Raw genomic sequence first — 18,704 nt, 5'->3', positions numbered from 1 at the left:
TGGGTAGTGTATGGTGACATATGTACTTTGCTTATAAATTCAACCTGAAAAGACAGAATTAGATGGAAGGAACTGATTCTTTATAATCGTTCAGGTGGTAGTAAAGAACCAGAGATTGCAGACTCTTGTCAGACACCAGAAATGAAAGACAATCGGTCTGCAGTCGGTGACTTTTTACTATCCTTTAGACGTATTAATTGATCCTGCCTATTTTTATGTCCCTAGCAGGGACCCCTGAGGACGAGCTTCAGTTTTTGTGCAACCCCAAAATGATTAATGATAAACTAACTTACTTCTCTGGACTCAACAAAAATAAAAGCACTTTGTTAGTTTTACATATATTTATAACTCAGTCACTTGTTCCTTTGAATGGAGATCTATGCAGGATATCAAAAGCAGAAGGCAGGAATAGAAGAAGGATATTACCTAACCAGTTAAACAATCTAACAGCTTTCAATTAGATCTGTGTGTTACAAGATAAAACATGTCACATTGTCACTGGAACGTGTGGTGACACTTGCACATCCCTGGAAAGCATTTAACTGTATGTTTCGATGTACACGTGATAAATAAACTTGATTCTTGAATCAAGACCTCCATACCCCACTTGATTTTCTCTAGCTCCAAAGTACTTCCCTCTGGTACCTTAAACATTATGCTATTTTATTGGCCTTGGCTGAGCTGGTATATCAAACAGAACTACACAATGAGCGGCAGTGGAAACCACCCCCACTCTCCCAGTCCCCAACTCCCAACCCAACCTGACTCAAGTATTCATCCAAATTAATTTCATATGAGGTTTGAAAACAGAGGCTCCCTTTCCCTCTTTGGATCACACCATTCCAGTCACAGCAGGTAACTTCCACTCTGCACTGGGCAGTCACCCTTCCAGAGAGAGAGAAAAAAATCAGAATAACAGAAAAATAAGGGTAATTTGATTTGTTCATTGCTGCCTGTGAAAATTGATTGACACATTCACCAACAGAACAATACTGAGTGCACTCCAAAGTAATAGTACCCACAAGAAAGACATTTTAGACATGCTAAAGAAAAAAGTCTTTCAATGCAGCACCAAGAGACTAAAAAAAGACCAAGTTCTTAGCTGATTGTGCACCATCTGTGGAGATAGAAAAGCAGTTAATGTTTCAGACTTTTTATGAGAACACAGTTTGTACTACAAATGATGTAACAATTACCTATGCTACTTATTTAGAAGTGGTCACAGACAACTGAGGCAAGGCTGTCACACCTGCATCACTTTCTTCTAATGTCCTTCCTCTGGGAGCTCCTTGCAGTGAAGTTCTAACTTATTAATAAGGGGATGATGGCAAAAACCAATATGTTGCTTTTGTTTAAGTCACTGTTTATATAATCTACGTCTCTGTCTTCTGCAGATCACACATCTTCATTATCATACCTGTTTGTCCCCTGGTCCATCATGTTCATACCACATCTAACTTACCAGCTCTATCTTTACGAAACCTGTTATACCAGCTTAACTTCAACTCGTCCTCATCTTCTGCTTGTAGCCATTCCTCTGCAAGTCAACAATGCCAATATTTTCACAAGCTACATGTGTTTCTAATTCTAAAGATTTATTCTATAAATGTTACAATGACTATTTTGCTCTAATGTTCAACACCTTTCTAGACAGGAAGTAGAGCTCCAAGAGGCTGTTCCACTCTTAAATTCTTTCTTTTGTCTTTAGCCCCCTTTTACACCCAAGGAACATTACTAAAACTGCTGGTCATTAAACTGGATGTCAAGTAGGGTTCTTTAAAGAACTCATGAGATGATGGCTTCAAAGGCAAGACTGTATTTATTACTCACATCGAAATGTCCTTGAACAGTGTAGACATTTCAGAGGGCATATTAAAGTCAACCACATCAGTGTAGGTCTGCAATCACATATCATACAGAGCAGGAATTTCTTTCTTAACAGGACATTACTGCTAAAAGTTTCTTCATTAAAGTTGGAAGAAAATTCCCGCAGCTATCACAGTTGAATTTGTATATTGATTCTCTTGCATGTCTTTGTTTTACTGTGAATGCCTGCAAAAAATGAATTTATCAGGGAAGTATATGATGATTTTATCAATAAATTTACTTTGAGTTTGGTTCACTAAATGATCAGTCCAGTTCTCCGCATTACCAGACCAGTAATGGTGCAAGCACATCTACATAATTATGGTATGAAGTGTCAGTGACACTTAATTTCAATGGGCTAATTGCACACTTAGTTTGGTTCAGCCAAACATTCCACTACTTGATAACCTGTTCATGCTTCGCCTGCTGTCCACATTAGTCAGGATAGGACCTTAGAGTCTGTGATAGTCACAGGAAATATATGTTGAAAGGAGAGAGAAATAACCGCAAGGATAATGAAACCTGGAACAATTTGCTTTGGATTTATACTCCGTATTTCTTTTTTATGTTGACAGAGTTAAACCCCATATTGCATCACAATCCCATACCATCTCCCTTCACTTTACCACTACAGCGTCATGCTACTTTGCAAGTTCATCTTTTCTGAAGATTACTTCACTGTATAGAAAGTTCTTAATTTCTACACTAAGCTCATCTTACCTGTTAACAAATTGTGAATAAGGATAACATCACAAAGGAACTCAAACTTGGTAATTGGTGATTCAGCTCCAATCATAATTGTAAGTTTAGTTTGACAGTGTGTCTCTTACATTCTCATTCAAGGGCATCAGTGCTGAATATAGCATCTGATTTCAGACCATAAGATACAGGAGGAGAATTAGGCCACTTGGCCCATCGAGACTACTCCTGCCATTTCATCATGGCTGATTCAATTTTCAGCCCCAAAATCCTGCTTCTCCCCATATCTCTTGATGCCCTGACCAATCAAGAATCTATCAACCTCTGCCTTAAATATACTTAAAATCTCGGCCTCCACAGCTGCCTGTGGCAAAGAATTCCAGACTCACCAATATCTGGTTAAAAAAAATTCCTCTCATCTCCATTCTAAATTCCTCTCCACTTTTTGTAGCTGTCGTGCAGGCTAGTGAGACATTCAACCAGTATCATAGACACAAGAGATTCCGCAGATGCTGTAAATCTTGAGCAACACACACATAATACTGGAGGAACTCAGCAAGTCAGGCAGCATCAATGGAGGGGAATAAACAATTGCTGATTCAGGCTGTTCCTTCATCTGGACTGGAAAAGAAGCAGGAACAAGCAGAATAAGAAGCTGGGGGGGGGGGGGGCGTGTGGAGAGAAGGAGAAAGAGTACAAGCTGGCAGGTGATAGATGAAACCAGATGCGAGGGAGGGAGATTGTGGGGGGGGGGGGTAATGGAGAAAGAAGCTGTGAGGGTGCAGGTGGAAGACATAAAGGGTTGAAGAAGTAATCTAATAGGAAATTGCAGTGGACTATGGGAGAAAAGGAAGGGGGAGGAGAACCAGAGAGAGGTGATGGATAAGAAAGAGTAACCAGAATCGGAATGAAAATGAGAGAAGGGAGATGGGGTTAGAGAAATTGATGCTCATGCCATTGTGTTTGGGCTATCCAAATGGAATATGAGGCATTGTTCCTCCAATCTGAGTTTGGCTTCATTGTGGCAGTAAAGGAGGCCATGGCAGTCAAATTGAAAAGGTCTTACCTACCACCTCCTAGATTGTACTCCTTTCCTGTCTCCCAACCTTCTTATTGTGGCTCATGACCCCTTCCTTTCAAGTACTGATGAAGGGTCCTGGCTGGATATGTCAACTGCTTATTCCACTGCATAGATGCTGTCTGACTTGCTGAGTTCCTCCAGCATTTTGTGTGTTGAACCAGAGGCAAGCAATTTAAACGACGATGGATTCAACATTATGCTAGGCTGCAGGATTATACCAAAATGAACAGCAAAAACAAGTGCTTGACAAAAGAAAATCATAGAAATCTATATGCTAGAAATAATCAGCATATCAAACAGCATTTGTGGAGAGAGAAACATGTTTAGGCCAGGTGATAGACCTATTCCTCTCTGTGTTTGTTCTCTGGTGTGTTTCCAACATTTTACCTTTTCATGGTTGATGGTACTAAATGGTAGATTGAATTAACAGTGTCAGATACCTCAACTGAATGAGCTCAATTCAAGATATTGCCAACAGCCAGCCTGCAGGAGCAGCTTACTGGTGAGGTGGTTTTAAATGTTTGAAGACCAACAATCTTCCTGACAAAAATCAGTGTACACTCGAATAAGCTGCATCAATTCCCATGGGATTAGTCAAGAGGAATGCAAAGAGAGTATGTATTATGCATTAGTCAAATAGAAACACCACTTCGTGGATTTCTCAGTGGCTTGGGATGTCCAACACACACAGGCAACCAAAATAAACATTCTACAATCATTTGTCTTGCACTGAAGAAAGCTCAACAATCTTTTCTCACTCCATTTATCGTGTTTCCAAGTCTTCAATAGCTACTTGGGTTGACACAATTTTGTTCCAACATCTGTAACATCATACCATTCTCTTCCCTATTCCCAGTAACACACTGCAACCCCATCACATCACTTACTCACAAACTTTCACCTGCAATATATGCCTTTTTTATATTTGAACAATTTGCTTCTTTTGAACACGAGTTGTCTGTCATCTTTGTTGTGTATAGTTTTTCGCTGATTTTATTCAGTTTCTTTGTATTTACTGTTAATGCCCACAAGAAAATTAGTCTCAGGATTGCATATAGTGACATATGTGTGTACTTGATATTAAGTTTATTTTGAAATTTGAGAGGCTTTAACCAAACACACGTTAATCAACCTTGAAAAGATAAATTAAACCTTATGCATAGTTTTCTAGATGAAAAGTTGCTTCCTGAATTACTCTAAGATAGATTAAATCTGAGCCATTGACAATTTTGCCAAAGGAAACAGCTATATGACTATTGTTCACAAATCACTTATTTTATGAACTTCAGCAAGATAACCTTGTAAGATACAAGTCAGGTTATGCAATCTTTTTTTTTATTTTGTAGCCCACCCAGAGTTAAAATACGCTTCCTGATTTTCAGTGTTCAAACCAATGCAGTAACTTAGGAGTCCAAACATTGCACAGATGTTTGAACTTCCTGTCCCACTTTCAGACAAAGGCCAATATTGAATTAGTTAGTGCAGTTTACCGGAATGGTTCAATAGATATAACTGCTGGCACACAGCTTCAGCAGCCCAGGAGTGATTCCAATCTTGGATACGAGCTGTATGGAATCTGCATATTCTTTCTGTGATCATGTGGGTTTCCTCCAGTGCTGGAGCTTCCTCCCAAATCCCAAAGACCTGAATTGACTGCTGCAGATTGCCAGAAGAGTTGGGATGGTGGAAACTTGCTGTCATGTGAGTTGGGTTTCAAGGAAGTTAAATGGGGAAGTGAATGGGACTGACGGGACTACTCTGAAAGCTGGCATAGACTCAAGCTGAATGGCCATCTATATTGGAAGGAAATAGGAAACTAATCCTCTCCACACAGGCATTGTACACCCAATCTTCAGGCACAATCAGGATGTCAATCAAGTTTTTCCACTTAAGAACACAAAATATATTGCAGATATTGGAAATCCAGAGTGACACATACAAAATGCTGGAGGAACTCAGCAGGTCAGGCAGCATCTATGGAGAAGAATAAAGAGCCAGCATTTTGGGTCAAAACTCTTCATCAGAGCTGGAAAGGGGGAAGTAGCCAGGACAAGATGGAGCTAGGGGAAGGAGATGGAACCAGGTGAGGTGAAGGTAGGTGGGTGGTGAAGGGGGAGATGTTTTAAGTGAGGAGGTGATAGGTGGAAAAGGCAAAGGGCCCAAGAAGGAATTTGACAGGAGATGCGAGTGGACCACAGAAGAAAGGGAAGGAGAAGGGTCACCAGAGGGAGGTGATAGGCAGGTGACGAGAATGAGTAAACAAGGGAGTCAGAACCCTTGGAAAAAGAGAATGGGGGGGGGGGGAGGAGAAGATACTGGAAGTTAGAGAAATCTATATTCATGTCGTCAGGTTGGAGGCTTCCCTGACAGAGTTAAATCTCCTTGGTACTCTTTCCAGCTTAATGGCATTTTTTTTCCTACAGTGTATTTCATAACTTGTGGAAATGGTGCACGAGGCTCTAACAGCAACCACACACCAGCACAAAGGAAAAAGGTATGTGATTTTAACTTTTGCTTAGGACTGAATGTTCTGTATCAACAAAAGGAACAGGCGGAACTAGATATGGCATTATGCAGTGAGGTAGGATTAACATGATCAAACTCCATCAGGTTGACGATGAAGAGGCCATTAGTATTTGCATCTTAATGAGGGCATGAGAGCAGAGCTGGTGTAACTAGACTGGTAAATTTGCTTAAGGCATCAATCAGCCAAAGTGTAGTGGTAGACTTTATTTAAAAGTTTCTTTCAGAATAAACAGGACACATTCCAAGCTGAAAGAAAAAAAATCCAAGAGGAATTTTTGTGGTCAACTAAAAAAGCATACTATAACTTCAGAGTTAATGAAAAAGCATATAGTTGTGTAGAATCTAGCAGCTAAGCAGAAGAGTAGAGAAATATAAACAAAAAAATCAAAGAATGACTAAAAGACTAATAGGGCATTGTAAGTTAAAGCACAAGATATACCTAGCTACAAATACTGAAAGCAGGTGGAAAGAATGTCTATAGACATTTAAATAAAGAGTTAACAGAAAGTGAGTTGAGGTAATAAACAATGAAAACAGATCAGCAAATAAATGAAACATGCATCATCCACTGGTTTCTACGTATCAGCAACATGCCCGAAATAGATGGAAACTGGGAATTGCAATTTGTGGGAATGGCCATCATTCCCACAATCCTGATTGAGATGTTGCAGAACCTGGGCCTCTGTATCTCCCTCTGGATTCTCAACTTCCTAACCAGAAGACCACAATCTGTGCAGGTTGATGATAACATATCCTCCTCGCTGATGATCAACACTGGTGCACCTCAGAGGTGTGTGTTTAGTCCACTGCTCTATTCTCTATATACAAATGACTGTGTGGCTGGGCATAGCTCAAATACCATCTATAAATTTGCTGACAATACGACCCATTGTTGGTAGAATCTCAGGTGGTGACGAGAGGGTGTACAGGAGTGAGGTATGCCAACCAGTGGAGTGGTGTCATAGCAACAACCTGGCACTCAATGTCAGTGAGATGAAAGAGCTGATTGTGGACTTCAGGAAGGGTAAGACGAAGGAGCACATACCAATCCTCATAGAGGGATCAGAAGTGGAGAGAGTGAGCAGTTTCAAGTTCCTGGGTGTCAAGATTTCTGAGGATCTAACCAGGTCCCAACATATTGATGCAGTTATCAAAAAGGCAACACAGCAGCTATACGTTATTAGGAGTTTGAAGGGAGTTCACATGTCAACACATACACTCAAAAACTTCTATAGTTATACCATGGAGAGAATTTTGACAGGCTGCATCACTGTCTGGTATGGGGGGGGGGGGGCTATTGCACAGGACCGAAAGAAGCTGCAGAAGGTTGTAAATATAGTCAGCTCCATCTTGGCTACGAGCCTACAAATTATCCAGGACACCTTCAGGAAGCAGTGTCTCAGAAAGGCAGCGTCCATTATTAAGGACTTCTAGCACCCAGGGCATGTCCTTTTCTCACTGTTACCATCAGGTAGGAAGTACAGAAGCCTGAAGGCACACACTCAGCAACTCAGGAACAGCTTCTTCCCCTCTGCCATCCGATTCCTAAATGGACATTGAATCTTTGGACACTACCCCACTTAAAAAAAATACAGTATTTCTGATTTTGCACATTTAAAAAAACCTATTCAATATATGTATACTGTAATTGATTTACTTGTTTATTATTATTTTTATTTTATCATCTTTTTTCTCAGCTAGATTATGTATTGTATTGAATTGCTACTGCTAGGTTAACAAATTTCACGTCACATGCCGGTGATAATAAACCTGATTCTGATGCTGCAAGAGGAATTCAGAAAATTGTCAACCATCAGGGAAGCTGTACTTAGCAACTGGATTTATAGTAATTGGTTTGTTATCAGATGTGCCAAGGTACAGTGAAAAAACATTCATAAAGATCAATTCATTACACAGTACATTGAGGTACAACAAGGTAAAACAATAACAAAGTGCATAACAGCTACTGAGAAAGTGCAGTACAGGTAGACTACAAGGTGCAAGGTCATAACAAGGTAGATTGTGAGTACATTTTATCATAACAGGGGACTATCAATAGTGTTATAACAGTGGGATAGAAGCTGTTCCTAGGCTTGGTATTATGTGCTTTCAGGGTTTTGTATCTTCTGCCTGATGGGAAGTGGGGAAAAGAGAGAATGTCTCTAGAATGGGTGGGGTCTTTCATTATGCTAGTCACTTTACCAAGGTAACAGACAGAGCCCACAGAGGGGAAGCTGGTTTCTGTGATGTGTGAAGCTGTGTCTGCAATTTCTTGTAGTCAAGCACAGAGCGGTTGCTATGTCAAGCCATGGTGCATTCATTCATAGCATGGAACTACATCAATCTGACACGCTCAGAATATTGGTGGTGGCAAATGAGCAGATTTTCTGGATAGCTGCAAGTCCTGCAGATCAGCTTCACTCCGGTTGGAACCTTATGATGACAAAGTGCTGAACAACAACAAAAAAAGATAGAGAAGAATGGGGGGGGGGGGGGAGATGAAGCACCCTTACTTAACACTAGGTTGCATTGAGTTTCTCTCTGAACTGACTTTTTCTTTGTTTCTTGGCTATCTGGAGAAGAAGAATCTCAGAGTTGTATACTGCATACATACTTTGATAATAAATGAACCTTTGAGTTTAAATCTGTCCTGGATACAATTGTTAAGATCATGACATGTATGCCAGATCCCGGATTCAAGAAAAAGCTGTAAACAGCCAAACATCAGAAGGGTGATATTTGGCTGGAGTTCAGAAGTATGAAGGAGGACCTCATTGAAACCTATAAAATACTGAAAGGCTTAGATAGAGGGGACAGTGAGAGGATGTTTCCTATAGTGGGAGAGTCTAGAACTAGTGAGCACAGCCTTAGAATACAAGAAATCCCTTTAGAACAGAGATGAGCGGGAATTTCTTTTGCCAGAGGGTGGTGAATCTGTGGAATTCAATGCCACAGATGACTTTGGAGGCCAAGTCATTGGGTATATTTAAAGCAGAGATTGATAGGTTCTTGATTAGTTATTGTGTCAAAGGTGATAGAGAGAAGGCAGAAGAATGGGGTTGAGAGGGATCTGCTTCTTTTCTTTTTTGAAGATTTCAAGGTTATGTCATTTCTGCGCCCTCTGAGATACCCTCTCGTTACCAGACAAGGCTGCTGAGGTTGTCAGTTTGTGACTAAATTTGGTTTGTGCCAGATTTTAGAACTTTAGCAGGAACATGGTAACACCCTAATGCCTGACAGAGAATATCCTGAACCTAATTACCCCATCCACAAGTTAAATTTCCCACACTGCAGGAATTATCAACATTTGACTGGCATTTTGTTAGTATTGAAATTGGCTGAGATAATTTAATAAGGAATTGTTAATAGAGCACCATGAAAATGATCAAACAGGAGGAAATCTGCAGATGCTGGAAATTCAAACAACACACACAAAATGCTGGTGGAACACAGCAGGCCAGGCAGCATCTATAAGGAGAAGCACTGTCGATGTTTCAGGCCGAGACCCTTCGTCAGGACTAACTGAAAGGAAAGATAGTAAGAGATTTGAAAGTAGTGGGGGGAGGGGGAAATGCAAAATGATAGGAGAAGACTGGAGGGGGTGGGATGAAGCTAAGAGCTGGAAAGGTGATTGGCGAAAGTGATACAGAGCTGGAGAAGGGAAAGGATCATGGGACAGGAGGCCTCGGGAGAAAGAAAGGGGGAGGGGGGAAGCACCGGGGGAGATGGAGAACAGACAAACAACTAAATATGTTAGGGATGGGGTAAGAAGGGGAGGAGGGGCATTAACGGAAGTTAGAGAAGTCAATGTTCATGCCATCAGGTTGGAGGCTACCCAGCCGGTATATAAGGTGTTGTTCCTCCAAACTGAGTTTGGATTCATTTTGACAATAGAGGAGGCCATGGATAGACATATCAGAATGGGAATGGGACGTGGAATTAAAATGTGTGGCCACTGGAAGATCCTGCTTTCTCTGGCGTACCATGCGTAGGTGTTCAGTGAAACGGTCTCCCAGTCTGCGTCGGGTCTCACCAATATATAAAAGGCCACACCGGGAGCACCGGATGCAGTATACCACACCAGCCGACTCACAGGTGAAGTGTTGCTTCACCTGGAAGGACTTTCTGGGGCCCTGAATGGTGGTGAGGGAGGAAGTGTAAGGGCAGGTGTAGCACTTGTTCCGCTTACAAGGATAAGTGCCAGGAGGGAGATCGGTGGGAAGGGATGGGGGGGATGAGTGGACAAGGGAGTCACGTAGGGAGCAATCCCTGTGGAAAGCAGAAAGGGGGGGGGGGGGGGGAAGGAAAGATGTGCTTGGTAGTGGGATCCCGTTGGAGGTGGCGGAAATTACGGAGAATTATACGTTGGACCTGGAGGCTGGTGGGGTGGTAGGTGAGGACAGGGGGAACCCTATCCCGAGTGGGGTGGCGGGTGGATGGGGTGAGGGCAGATGTGCGGGAAATGGGAGAGATGCGTTTGAGAGCAGAGTTGATGGTGGAAGAAGGGAAGCCTCTTTGTTTAAAAAAGGAAGATATCTCCTTCGTCCTGGAATGAAAAGCCTCATCCTGAGAGCAGATGCAGCGGAGACGGAGGAATTGTGAGAAGGGGATAGCATTTTTGCAAGAGACAGGGTGGGAAGAGGAATAGTCCAGGTAGCTGTGAGAGTCTGTAGGCTTATAGTAGATATCATTAGATAAGCCGTCTCCAGAGATGGAGACAGAAAGATCAAGAAAGGGGAGGGAGATGTCGGAAATGGACCAGGTAAATTTGAGGGCAGGGTGAAAGGTGGAGGCAAAGTTAATGAAGTCAACGAGCTCAGCATGCGTACAGGAGGCAGCGCCAATGCAGTTATTGATGTAGCGAAGGAAAAGAGGGGGACGGATACCTGTATAGAGTTGCAACATGGACTGTTCCACAAAGCCAACAAAAAGGCAGGCATAACTGGGACCCATATGGGTGCCCATGGCTACACCCTTGGTTTGGAGGAAGTGGGAGGAGCCAAAGGAGAAATTATTGAGAGTAAGAACTAATTCAGCTAGACGGAGGAGAGTGGTGGTAGAGGGGAATTGGTTAGGTCTGGAATCCAAAAAGAAGCGAACAGCTTTGAGACCGTCCAGGTGGGAGATGAAGGTACATAGGGACTGGACGTCCATGGTGAAAATAAGGCGGTGGGGGCCAGGGAACTTAAAATCATTGAAAAAATTCAAAGCATGAGAAGTGTCACAAACATAGGTGGGAAGAGATTGAACAAGGGGGGATAAGACAGTGTCAAGGTATGCAGAAATGAGTTCGGTGGGGCAGGAGCAAGCTGAGACAATAGGTCTACCTGGACAGGCAGTTTGTGGATCTTGGGTAGGAGGTAGAAATGGGAAGTGTGGGGTGTGGGAACTATGAGGTTGGTGGCAGTGGATGCGAGATCCCCAGAGCTGATAAGGTTGGTGATGGTATAGGAGACAATGGCCTAGTGCTCCTTAGTGGGGTCATGATCAAGGGGTAAATATGAGGAGGTATCAGAGAGTTGTCGCTGTGTCTCGGCCAGGTAGAGGTCAGTATGCCAGACAACAACAGCTCCCCCCTTATCAGCAGGTTTTATAGTGAGGTTGGGATTGGTGTGGAGGGAGCGGAGAGCAGAGCGTTCGGAAGGAGTTAGGTTGGAATTGGAACAGGGTGTAGTGAAGTCGAGACGGTTGATGTCCCATCGGCAATTAGCAATAAAGAGATCCAGAGCAGGCAGAAGACCAGAGCGGGGTGTCCATGAAGAGGAGGAGGGTTGAAGACGGGAGAAGGGGTCATCGGTGGGGGTAGGAGAGTCCTTGTCAAAGAAGTAAGCTCGGAGACGGAGCCAGCAGAAGAAGAGTTCAGCATCATGGCATACGCGGAACTCACTGAGGTGTGGGCGAAGGGGGACAAAGCTGAGGCCCTTACTGAGGACAGAGCTCTCTGCCTCACAGAGTTGAAGGTCGGAGGGAATGGTAAAGACCTGGCACAGATGAGAGATGGGATCAGAGGGGGGAGGGTGGCTGGTAGTGTCAGTGGAGAGGGAAGGGTTGGGGTGAGACCATGAAAATGATGCCATTATTATAAAAGAGACAACTTAGCTTTGATTCTGAGGTTGTAACCAGTGGATATTGTGCATTTGTACTTTTAGGAGATCTTCAGTAAGGCATAACAAAAGATTATTAAAATTCGTAAACAACATCTTTTGGTATAGTATAGATTGAGGATTAGTTGATGAATTGAGAAAATAGAAGCAAACAGATTACTTTCATGTTATTCGGCTGGGCATGGATAGCCACACAGTTTGGTGATGGGACACCAAATACTCAATTCTATATTAATAACTTTAATGAGGTGAATCACATATATCTAAATTTGCTGATGAGTGCATGCTGGGTGTCGATGTAGGCTGTAAGAAAAACATGGAACATGCTAGAAGGGAATGCCCAAAGACACAGAAGATGATATATAATGTGATCAATTTGAGGTTAACTGACTGACAGCACCCAGAAGTAATGAATTCATTAGAGTCCATGGAGACTTCCAAAGTAATCTGATGAATCCTATTTCCCCTCTTCCTTGTTTTCCCAAATAACTTCAATTTAGACTCTCTCACACATAAATAGATGGAAAGAATGCAGGTAGGTATGTAGCAGGCCGGCCAAAATTGAATACAATATTCCAAATGTGATCTCACTTACAGTTCAACTGCAACAAGACATCTCAACTTCCATACTCAATGCCCTGACTGAAGGCTAGTATGTCAAAAGCCTTCTTCACCACTCTGTCTACCTGTTTTACCACTTTCAGGGAACCATGTACTCGTATTCCTAAATTCAGATTTATCACATGGACATGCTAATATACAATGAAATGCTCCTTTTGCATTTAAAACCAATACAACCAAGGATGTATTGGGGGGCAGCCCACAGGTGTTGCCACACAATCCCTATGTTCTACAACACTCCTCTACTGTGAAAGTCCTCTCCTCATTTGTCATCTCAAAATGCAATATCCTACATTTTTCCGAGTTAAACTCTATTTGCCATTCCTTGGCCCACTTACCCAGCTGATCAACATCCCTTTGAAAATCTGGATAACCATCTTCACTGTCAATGACAGGACCTATTTTGGTGTCATCTACAGACTTGCACATCATGCCGTGTATACAAATCCAAATTATTGATATACTGTAGATCACAAATAGAACCTAGCTCTGGTGAACACCACTAGTTGTGGACCTCCAGTCATCCACCATTATCCTTTCAGTCAAATGGGAAATACTTGCCTTAATGCAAATTAATGATCTTCGCCATCAACTTGAAAATATTATATAAAACGTGGTGAAAATCCATAGCATTCAGTTAAATAGCTACTCAATTAACTATAGTATTGGACATTGTATTTACCACTTGTATGTACTGACATAAAAGAACACAGCAAAAATAACCTGAATGCCATTCTTCATGAATTGCGCTTTGGTCACTGCTACTTGCTGGATTTTCATCTTCTTCCCCCTCAACTCCATTCCCTGAGGACTCCACATTATAAACACTTTCTTCAGGAGGACTTGAATTGGAAGCCACTTCCTCTTCCTCTTCACTGAACCCTTCACTGGGCTGCTCGTGTAACAGACGCTCCATAGATGCCTGAAGCTCCTGCAAATCATCTGCATCGGCCTCACCAAACATGCTGCAAGACACAAATAATTAAAGTGATCACAATACAGCAGTCAACTTTAGGATCAGGACAAAAATATTTCCTTGGTTGCATCGTCAGATGCACTTTTCCTATGAAGCTTGACAGAGTTTGGGCATCAGTACCTCATCTTTCAAATAGGCATTATAATCCTCCAACTTCAACATAGGACATGAACTTGCCCATCTGATACCAATCTCTCAGTATTCCGAGACCAGATGCTTGCAGAGACTTAATTATCATTGACTCCCTTCTAAACCCCTAATTGATTATCCCTTTAGCAACTGCCATCCCTTTTGTACCAGCAACCTTTTGTTCCTTTCCTTGTCCCATTAAGGTCATAAATACACACCACCATGCCAGATAAAGGCCAGCAATATTACAAAGGATCCGACCTACCCTGGTCATGGACTGTGCCTCACTTTCATCAGGGAAGACGCTATGCAACATCCACACCATGGGCACTCACCTTAAAAAGTTACTTCGCCCAGCCATCAGATTGATTAACACTTCCACCTCACTACACATTTATCATTTTCTGTCAGTCACCTGAAGTACAAATACTTCTGTACCTAGTGCCACTTTATGTACATACAAGCTAATTTTATTTTCCTGTTTATTGCTTTCTTTAGGCTTATGCTACATTGGATCCTGAGTAACAATCATTTAGTTATTCTTTATACTTGTAAATTGATTAATGACAATAAAAAATCTTGAATCTTGTTACTTCATCAGTCCTTCCTTCCACATATCTTTTCTTCTGCTCATTTCATTTTTCTTTCTCCTAATTCAGCACACACTTAAAATGTGAACACTTAACTACTTATCAGTCGTTGACACATTTAAAAAGGAATACAAGAGTTCAAAGCCTTAGTTGTTGAACATATAGCTGTCCATGGCAATCCTATAAAATTGGGAGTTATTCACAAGGCTTGGACTAGATGGAGTTAATTTATTCATTTTGCAGGATGCTTATATTGCTGGCATAAGTTAGCATTTGTCATCCTCACTTGCCCGAGGTTGAGTAGGGTTCTCAAATGGCTTCTGGTGAGGCAACTCCAACAATGCTGTTGGTTAGGGAGCTTCCCATTTATCAGCTCGCGTTGTCTGGATTATGCTGCTGGCAAGAATGTATTATTAAGGAGTTGAAATGGAATTAACAGGGTGCAATCATCTCCATTTTTTACCTCATGATGGAAGGAAGGTGGATCATGACTGAAAAGTTAAAAAATGGTTTGGCCTAGAATACTACCCAAGGAACTCCTACAGTGACATTACAGGATTGCAATGATTGCTTGCCAACAATGATAACTACCCTCATACATGGAGGAAAATCTCCAACTGTTGGAGATTTTTTCCCCTTAATATCCAAGTCTTGATATCAAGGGTAGTCACTCTCACCTATCTCTGCAATTCAGTTCTTTGGTCCTTGTTTAGACCAAGGCCATGACAAATTCTGGAGCCCAGCGATTCTGGAAATAGTGAGCAGGTTATTGGAGAGTTGGACCATCTGTCAATATTTCTACCATTATTAATGATGTGCAGTAATTATCTAATTGGATTTTTAATCTGAATTTTGTGAACAGGACATTGAGTTATTTTTCTATGTGATCCGTTACAGGATTGGTGATTACAGAGATTAGGATGAGTAAAATATTAGATATTTAAAAACTAGGAAGAAGAATTTAAAATTAGACTTTTAGCCTGCATCAAGCTGGCTAAAAGCCAGCAATATCACATGAATGACTTTAGTGCAGGCATATCTGAATTTGCAAACAGTGAATCTGTTGTAAGTCTCTGCTGTTCAACTCTACAGTGGAGTGCAAACTTGTTGCAATTCTCCAGTGCTAATGGACCCTAGTATGGGATCCCCATGAAAGCACAGCAAGAGGAATCTGTGCCTTAGACTAAACACGGCTCGAGGAAAAGATATGATGGGCCTTTCAGAAGCAGCTATCTCTGGGCAGGAACGGCAATGTGTGAAATTACAGAGATGGCACTTTATGACCCGAACATTCTGCAGTCTAGTTCAGTTTCAGTTAGTTCTGGGGAGGCAGGGGTACAGAGTGGAAGTCTATTGGAGGGGTTTATGATGGCGATGGAATTTAATGGCTTCAATCCTAAACATTTTTTATTCATCTAATTGCATTCCATATATAAACCAAACAGCTAAAATTTTTGACAGTGAAGTCAATATTTTTCAGGAGGGAGAGTGAAGACATAAAACTGGCTATTAGAATGGTCAAAATATGGAGGTCACTACAATATGTACACTAAGGAGTTAAGTAGGCCTTTGAAGAAGAAGGATGATAGATGAAGAGAGTAGGAGAGGTCCAGGAGGAGCTTAAATGGGCTGAAGTGGTCTGCTTTTCAACTATAACTCTAACATATGTAACATGTGTGCCCCATAACAGCAGCTGTTGTAATTTAAAATTGCATAGGAATAACAGGGAGGGATTGCAGCAAGTAGTAACAAGTCGATGGATTTAATGCATGTCTTTGGATTCAACCATGGATTTAACCCATGGTTCAAGAAATAACTTTGGAAATATTTTCAAAAAAGTTACAGCAATACTCAACTTAAAACTGAGCACAGCACTCAATGGTGATATTTGATGTAAGGTTAAAATGACTACAGTACAGAACAGGAACAGGCTCTTTTGTTTTCTCCATAATGTTTGCATCAAACTCAAAGCTGAATTGAACTAAATCATTTCTGTTTCTCTTACTTTCAACCTAATCTAGACATTTGAAGTAGGAGTTTCTAACAATATTCCAAGGTGAAGAATTTAATAAAAAACATAACGCACGTGTCTGAATCTGAGTGATACTCATCCTTGATGGGCTCATCTTCGATATCATCCAGTTCAAGATTATCTTCAGGGGCATCTGGTGCACTGTCATCCATGTACGTCTTGAACATTTTATTGAGGTCGGGGAGTGAGCAGGTCCTCAGCATCTGTAGAGGAAAAACATGTATTTAACCTAAGCTAGACATTTGAAATAAAAGTCTCTTTCCACAATAGTGATCTTAAGCGATGAATTTCACCTGTTAGGGCATATTTTGGTTTTGGGGTATACAGCAAAACATTAACTTCAGCAACCAATAATTAGACTTAAACGTAGACTGTAGATTGAATTTAAAATACAGCTCTGGACAACAGATTCCTAAAACTATGAACAGGAGTTAATTGAAAAACCAGACAATGCTGATTAACATTCATTTTGGATGTCTGGAGTGTGGGTGGGAAAGAGGAAGTGTTAAGATTATATGTAATTCAAAGGAAGAATTGTAGATACATCGTAAATATAAAATTGTCCTTTAGCATACAAAATGTCATGCAATCTTGGGTTGAACAGGCCTCTTCCTTCAGAGGATGCCTCATGAAAGACTACTTTATATCTACCAACTGCGTCTCCCTGATGACTTTGTGATACACTGCAATCCCATAGCCACTGAACCGAACAGGTCCAAGTGTGAGCGCTACTTTTAAAAATACTCACCCACTTAGACTGCTGAGAACATTAGCTACACAATGCACCACAAAGAGGAATAGGTCACATACGTGGCTGAGATACAACGGACGATGAAATGGATAAATTTACCATTCACTTCAATGAAACTACAGTCTAAGTAGAGGCATCTGAATCCACAACTGATAGGAACTAACGTGCAGATTAGCCAGTCTTTACAGTAAGCAAAATTACTTTTAATTGCATTTCCCTTATCATTTGAAATCCTTTTCAGACTGTTCCCCATTTCCAATTCGGAACAGCTTTGTTCCTGAACTCAGTCCACAAGGCTGCTCTATATCTAAACCATTTAACAGGATTAGCATCAACAAACACTTCTAGAATAAATGACGAGATGAGCAAATGCAGACAAATCTAATCAGAAACAACTCAGTGCTTTCCCCAATTAGATAATCTTCTCACCAACATCCCACTGAGCAAACTATTAACCTGTCAACTAATCACTGTACTCAGGTTGCCAAAAGCTGTACAAAGAATGGAAGTATGATATTCAGAAAGCATCTACAGTCAACAAGGTTTATATCTGGTTTATTTAGCTCCTCTGATAAAATGATACAAGGAACTGGATACTGCACTGCCTCTTCATGCATCCACTATGGATCATAAAATGTCTGGTCAGTAGTGGTCTCTGCTCTTTATTGAAAAATGCTGTATGTTCCAATTGGCATACACTGAGCCCATTGTTCCCTGACAGCTACCATCAATTCCTTTATGCACAACAGCATAGGATTTCTATACCTTTGGATTGTATGCATCAAACAATCCAGTTGATAACCCAATCAACAGAGACTGTTTGCCTTTGGAATTTGCTGGAGATAAAGACCAGGACAATGATTTAGATCCTGCTGTTTCTTCCTGGGAAGATTCTCTCGACAACATGGCTGCAGCTCTGTCCTGTAAAGGTGGTAACTTCTGGAAAAATGGTTCACTCGGTGGAGCCTCAACAGCACATCCCTCTGTTTGACAAAAAAGGTAGATCTGAATACACAAGATGACAATATGCCCAGTTGTATTAATAGAAATAAACTTTAAATTAAAAAAACTAAAAACTGGTTATGGAAATCTCTTTTAAAACTTACAAGATTTAAAGTTGGTTGAGTCTCTGTTTAGTAATCAATCAAGAAGGAATCACAGAATGAGATTCCAAAGGAAAATATTTGTACAAGTTACTGAGCTGACAAGGTTAAATAATTCAAAAAAAAGGTAAAAATAATTACATTATGGAATCATACAGCATTGAAAAAGGCCTTTCGTTGTACCGTGTCGATTCTAGCCATTAAGTAACGATCTAACCAATCCCAT

At 41.2% G+C, this 18,704-nt stretch overlaps 1 protein-coding gene across 6 annotated transcripts in view; it reads right to left on the bottom strand.

The window, feature by feature from the left end:
- Positions 1-18,704, bottom strand: part of nek1 (NIMA-related kinase 1) — a 169,979-nt gene that overhangs the window by 18,943 nt on the left and 132,332 nt on the right. For all 6 annotated transcript variants that reach the window (XM_073047866.1, XM_073047871.1, XM_073047868.1 and 3 more), the window contains 3 exons: positions 18,141-18,358; positions 16,679-16,827; positions 13,621-13,862 (listed from right to left, as the gene is read on the bottom strand). In XM_073047866.1, coding sequence (XP_072903967.1) covers positions 13,621-13,862; positions 16,679-16,827; positions 18,141-18,358 — 609 coding nt within the window. The remainder of the gene's footprint in view (positions 1-13,620; positions 13,863-16,678; positions 16,828-18,140; positions 18,359-18,704) is intronic.

The sequence above is a fragment of the Hemitrygon akajei genome, chromosome 6 (genome assembly GCF_048418815.1).
Source record: "Hemitrygon akajei chromosome 6, sHemAka1.3, whole genome shotgun sequence".
Lineage (NCBI taxonomy): Eukaryota > Metazoa > Chordata > Chondrichthyes > Myliobatiformes > Dasyatidae > Hemitrygon > Hemitrygon akajei.
The sequence above is the reverse complement of the archived record's forward strand: the minus strand, read 5'-3'. Positions and strand labels throughout refer to the sequence as shown.